Here is a 6272-nt window from a genome sequence, read left to right as displayed (position 1 = left end):
ATTCTTTGTCACCACAGACGTGTTTCCATCATAAACCAGATACAGACAATAGTTTTAACACCTCTGCAGCTTTCTGCTCTTTGAACAATAACTTGTGATTAAAGACAACCTATAATAAGTAAAATACAGACAAAACATCATTATAGGAGGAATAATTGCACAAAATATTTCAGGTAAAAAGACACAACATGCACATACAAAGAAAAGACAAAAGGAAAGAAGGAAGTTAAACTTTGCTACGATGTGTTAGACAGCTGAATGTGTCATTTTTGGCATCATTTTCATCATTCACACTCAAAGAGAGAAGTTGACCCAGCAAGATGGAGCTAGAGCTGTTTGTATTGTTTGAATTATTTTAGATTGATACTGCATCATTTAAGCAACACTTTGTAAATTCATCTAAGATTTTACAGTACAAATAAATAACATTATTATTTAATGATTAATGGAAAAAAAAGAAAAAAAACAGGTAATAACAGCAATCTAATAAGCAAATCTCTAATAAATCTGTTACTAATAAACTTCCTGTTAAAGGTGTTAATGGAGGAGAAACCAGGATCTGTGCTCTCAAAGGTTCATCAGTGGATCTGCACTGCTCACATCAACATCTGACTTCAAGCAGCAAATGGTTCACTGCACACTTGACTGGATCAATGAGTGAGCTCTCTGTGGATGGACAACGTGTAACGTACAACATGTCTGAAGAGAAAAAGTCAACTTTAACCATCAATGATCTAAGAGAGAGTGATGCAAATACTTACTGCTGTATGAAGACTACAGACAGTGCAGGAAACTGTTCACTCAGTAATATTACTCTTCAAGTAGTTACAGGTACAGTGACTTTTACTCATTAATAACTTTCCAAATGACATCATTGTATAAGTTGTTCTCCATCATCCTCTCAGAGCTGCAGGTAAAGGTGATTCCTGCCACAGAGGGACAGACAGTAACACTGATGTGCAGCAGCAGCTGTCCTCTGACTGAAAAGCCTGCAGCCTACATCTGGTACAAGAACAGAGAGTTTCTCTATGAGGACTGGTCTCCCTGGTACCAAGAGCTGCTCAGCAGTGAGGAAGCAGTCACATACTCCTGTGCTGTCAAAGGCTACGAGCATCTCAGAGCCCCTCAAGTCTCTGTGGGTGAGTCATGATGTTTATTGTTCAACAAAACAAACAGAATAATTTAAGTAAATTAGTATAAATGTAAGAATGATCTCAGTATATCTCAATACATCTTTTGTTGTACAGATTCCATCACAGCGACCTGCTTCAGTGTGACCTATGCTAAAGGGAACATGTGTTCTTACAAGCAGAGATCAGTAGATGAGCTGTGCTCCATCACATATCCCAGAGGTGAAGTTTCCACAGATAAACACACATCTTTCACCTAACCTCTCACATTTTTGTTTAATGTCAATTTTCCTTTTATAAGATTACACTAAATATGACCTTTGTTAATAAATCTGTTAGCACACATCCTAAAAACAGAAATAAAATGATATAGGTCATTGTGTGTTATGAAAACTTTATTAATCATCTTTCAGAGGTTTGTGTTCAAAGAACTTCCTACACATCAGATAATGTCACACTGACCTGTAACAACAGCTGTAATCTGACCGACCCTAAAACTACATACACGTGGTACCAAAACCGAAGCAGAAACGTCAAGAATCAACATATTTCAATTCATATCTCTGCAAAAGACAAGTTCTCTTGTGCTGTAAAAGACCACGAGCATCTTCAGTCTGCAGAAGTCTGTGAGTAATTCATTTCATTTTTTCTTTCAGTTAATTATGAATAAAAGTGTCAGCATACAGAAAATCAAACAACTCTAAATCTTCCATCTTTATTTCAGGTGTTCAGGATAAAAACTGCTGGAGAGTGAATTATGTCAGCAGGAGAATCTGTGCTCTGGAAGGATCTTCAGTCAACATCACAAGTGAATACTCACATCCTGATAACAGGAAGCCAGAGTTTAAATGTTGGAGTAAAAACTGGAGGAAAGATAAAGTGGAAGTTGAAGAGCTGATTGAGGCTGCAGGTCGTGTGAAGTATCAGGACAACATGAAGAACCAACACATCCTGAGCATCAACAACCTGAAGAAGAATGACTCAGGAGGATACACATTCAGATTCAAGAGAGATCATGAAAGATGGACACAGTCTGATCTGCCTGGAGTCTTTTTGATTGTCACAGGTAAATCTAAACTCTTCACTCAGCAGACTTTACTCATTAATGTCTGAACAGGAGCAGAGGTGGAAGAAATATTCCGATTTTTTAATTATGAGAAAATAGCTACACCATGGAGTAAATAGTCCATCATAGCAAATGCAAGGGTAAATTTTAGATACGGTCCAATTCGGAGATACAGAGGTGGAAGAAATATTCAGGTCCTTCATCTAAAACAGCATTACCACTATGTTAAAATACTCCACACAAATTCCTGCACTGAAAGATCGACTATAAGAAGAAACAAAATATTATCTTTACTAAAAATGACAAAAACTGTGGAAAAACTTGTCATCTGTAAAATTACTTGTGTTAGTTGACGTCAGAAATAAGTTGTGGACTAAAAAGTTTTCTCTTTTAAGATAATTTAGATTGAACTTTGACAAAACTGAAAGTACAAATATGTATGTATAACTTGTAGTGAAATACACTTCTTTAATAAATACATTTCTCCACTGAACAGGAGGACTAAAGCACCAGTTTGTAGCTTTAGTCAAAATCCATGTTTAGTGTGTGAGTCACAGAGGAGATTTACTCTGAGATTAAATGTTTTTGATCAGTGCTGGTATCGTTACTCAAAAAAAGAATATATGACACATTACTTGTTACACCTTTTAAAAGTAATACAGTATGTCACTTGATTACTCACCAGATAAAGTAAATTGTTACACTGCTCACCTGCTCGTTACTCTGTGAACACAAAGCTAAAAACACAAAGCAAAGATGAAAACCAGAACAAAGAAACTTTATAGCGATTCCCAGTGATTCTACTTTAGAAACATAAACAGGTAGAAACAGAGGCTGCAGCCTGTCTGTTCATCACTGCCTTTGTTACCTATTGAAGTTCAGGCTGCTGGGCTGGAGTCAGCATTCACTCAGCTTTATCATCAGTCTGGGTTCTTGACTGGCTTTGCACTAGCATGCTGTCTGTGCAGATGTTTGCAAAGACCCAAAGTTGTGTTAGCAACGTAATGCAGTTGTTTTTTGTTCTAGATGCAGTTTCCACTTTATCATCGCGCTCTGTTCTTTACGTGCAATAAAGATAAAAGTAATGTCTTTGCCTACAATTCGGAGAGGCTGTAGACCGCTCTACCTTTTTCCTAATCCTGCACACAAACTGAAATCAGCTGATTGTGGCAGGAAAGAAAAGTTTGTTTGGAATTTTTCTTCTTTCTCTCCACCCGGTGTGCAGATAACAGTTTTCTGTTATCTACCTTTGTAATGCAAGTAATGACATAATTGTAACTGTAATGTGATTAGTGAATTTAGTACAGTAACACATTACATTACTGAGTTACTGAAAAATGTTTTGTGTTTACAACAATACATTAAACACAACACTGCCAATGTTCCTCTTTCAGAGCTGAGAGTGAAGATGAGTCCTTCTGCAGTGGTGACAGAGGGTCAGAGAGTCACACTGACCTGCAGCACCAGCTGTCCTCTGACTGACAACACAAACTACATTTGGTACTTGAACAGTCGACCTCTGACCCCGAAAGAGAACCAGAACAAACATCTGATCCTAGACCCAGTCAGCAGGGAGGATGCAGGAAGCTACTCCTGTGCTGTGAAAACCCACAAAGATATCAGCTCTGCTCCAAAGACTCTCACTGTCCAAAGTATCACAGGAACATGGACACCAGCAGCTGCAGGAGTTTCTGCAGCTCTGCTGGTTTTAATACTTCTCACTCTCTGCTGGTGGGTTAGGTAAGTGTTGGTTCACAGCAGTAGATTCAATTTCTGCTCTGAAGTCACTAATTTTTCAGTTCATTCACTTCAACCAGGAAACAGAGAACTTCTGGTCAGCCTCCAACAACTGAAAGGCCTGACCAAATTGAACAGGTAGAGATTAGATGTTTGTGGATTGTCTTAACGTTCCAGTGGTCATTTCATTTTTCTCAACATACAGTAAAAGGAGTCAAGTTTAAAGTACAGTATAAATTAATGCTGTTTGTCTCCATCAGCTCAGCCTTGGTCCTGTTAATGACATCTCAACACAACCAAAGCAGGAGGATGAAGTCCACTACAGCAGAGTCTACTTTAAAAATAAACATGTGGTTCCTCTTTGTTCCACCGTACAGTCAGATCAGCCCAGACAACAGGAGTGTTCTCATTATGCTGCTGTCAGATTCAGCTCTGATGGAGCATCTGGTGTCACTCCTGCAGACACAGACTTACAGACTTACTCTACTGTGAAAGTTTGAGAGAGATGCTGTGTTCAACAGCCACATATCCATTACCCTGCAGCCATGTCAGAGTACAACCTGAAGAGCTCACCAGAAACTCAACAATCTAATCAGAAAAAAATGGTTAGTTTGTAGTGTTGGCTGAGTTCAGTTCGCCATCTTAACTATCACTATCTGACATTACAGGACACAACACAGTTGTTGACAGCTGTTACAATGAATGATGTGTGCATAGTCTCTTTTACATGGCGTAGCTGTAGGTCAGGCGGTGGAGCAGGTCATCTACTGATCGGAAGGTTGGTGGTTCGATTCTTGGCTTCCCCTAGTCTGCATGCCTGGGGTCTTGCCCATATCCTTGGGCAAGACACTAACCCAAAATTGCTCTCCGATGCATCCATCGGAGTATGAATGTGTGTAAATTTTAGCTTAAAAAAAGCACTTAGACAAATGTGCTTGTGCGAATGGGTGAATGCACAAGTTGTATAAAGTGCTTTGAGTGCTCAGAAGAGTAGAAAAGCGCTATATAAGAACCAGTTTACCTTTCTAGTCCACATATATTGTGCTTCAGCCCGCAGCGCTTTTATCTCCATTTTCAGACTGCGAGTGTAACTACAAAAACACATCTGAAGGTTGATTATGAGTACAATCCTTCCTCCAAACTCTGAATTTCATTTCTTTGAGTTCTTCTGACTCTTACTTCAACCTGATATATAGCCTCCTACATCTTTGTCAGAGCTGCTTCTCTTCTCAGCTGTAACAGATTATTGTTTGGGATAAAAAGCTTCACTTCAGGTGCTCTAGCACAAGAATGTTGCGACAAACAACTGGGCTGTGGTTGGATTGTTAAAAGAAATAACCCTGTGTGTTTTCCAACACTTTTTTGTTGTAGGATGTCATTATTTCATAACCTTCTTAACCTTTGTTTGATCTGAGGTTGAGCAGTTCCAGTTCTTGACAATGTGTGTTCTACATGTCTGAATGCACTGATGTGATTTTCTAATTAAATATTTGTCTTAACAAGCAGCTGGACAGGCATACCTAATAAATTGGCCGGTGAGTGTTGCAGTGCTACTGCGATGTATTGTGGCAAAACCTTCTTGTAAAATAAAACTCACAAAAGCAGAAACAAGACTCAGAACAAAGGTGCAGGAAAACTGGATATAACAAACACAGCATGTTGAGAACACAGGGCTTATATACACAGGGGAGTAATCAGGGAATGGGCAACAGGAGGGAGACACGGCTGGGAGAAATTAGGCTAATGAGACAGGGGAGAGGTAAAACTGAACACAGTGACATAAGATATGAACTTTCAAAGTAAAACAGGAAACCAGAAACAACAACTAAACCTATACTAAACATGAGGGCATAAGAACAAAACCTAAACCAGAATAGGAGAAGAAACCAGGATCTGTGCTCTCAAAGGTTCATCAGTGGATCTGCACTGCTCACATCAACATCTGACTTCAAGCAGCAAATGGTTCACTGTACAATTGAACTGAGTGCAGTGCGCTCTGAGTTCGCACAGCGCTTTGGTGACTTTGAAGCACAAAAAGAGAATTTCGGGCTGCTTCGCAACCCATTTACAGTTGCCGTGGAAACTGCACCTGTGTAGATTCAGATGGAGCTGACTGAGCTGCAGTGTGATGGGACCCTCAAGGCAAAGTACAACACTGAAGGGCCCGCACAGTTTATTAGTTCAATTCCTGAAGCAATGTCCAGCTACATGCGGCTCGAACCTTGTGTATGTTTGGTAGCACATATCTGTGTGAGAAGCTGTTTTCAGTGATGGAGATTAACAAAACAGCACACAGGACTCATCTCACTGATGAACACCTGCAGTCCATCCTGAGAATC

The 6272-nt window shown here is 39.5% G+C and overlaps 1 protein-coding gene across 1 annotated transcript; it reads left to right on the top strand.

Annotated features, from left to right (window-relative positions):
* Positions 1 to 905: 905 nt before the first annotated feature.
* On the top strand, positions 906 to 4496 carry LOC146707309 (uncharacterized). Its single transcript, XM_085460850.1, has 7 exons — positions 906 to 1139; positions 1248 to 1352; positions 1544 to 1756; positions 1855 to 2196; positions 3591 to 3936; positions 4014 to 4071; positions 4194 to 4496. The coding sequence occupies exons 1-7, from the start codon at positions 956 to 958 to the stop codon at positions 4431 to 4433; spliced, it is 1488 nt and encodes a 495-aa protein (XP_085316976.1). The 5' UTR covers positions 906 to 955; the 3' UTR covers positions 4434 to 4496.
* Positions 4497 to 6272: the final 1776 nt, after the last annotated feature.

The sequence above is a fragment of the Copadichromis virginalis genome, linkage group LG6 (genome assembly GCF_057382275.1).
Source record: "Copadichromis virginalis isolate Kocher_CV1m ecotype Utaka linkage group LG6, C_Virginalis_male_GT1.1, whole genome shotgun sequence".
Classification (NCBI taxonomy): Eukaryota; Metazoa; Chordata; class Actinopteri; order Cichliformes; family Cichlidae; genus Copadichromis; species Copadichromis virginalis.
The sequence above is the reverse complement of the archived record's forward strand: the minus strand, read 5'-3'. Positions and strand labels throughout refer to the sequence as shown.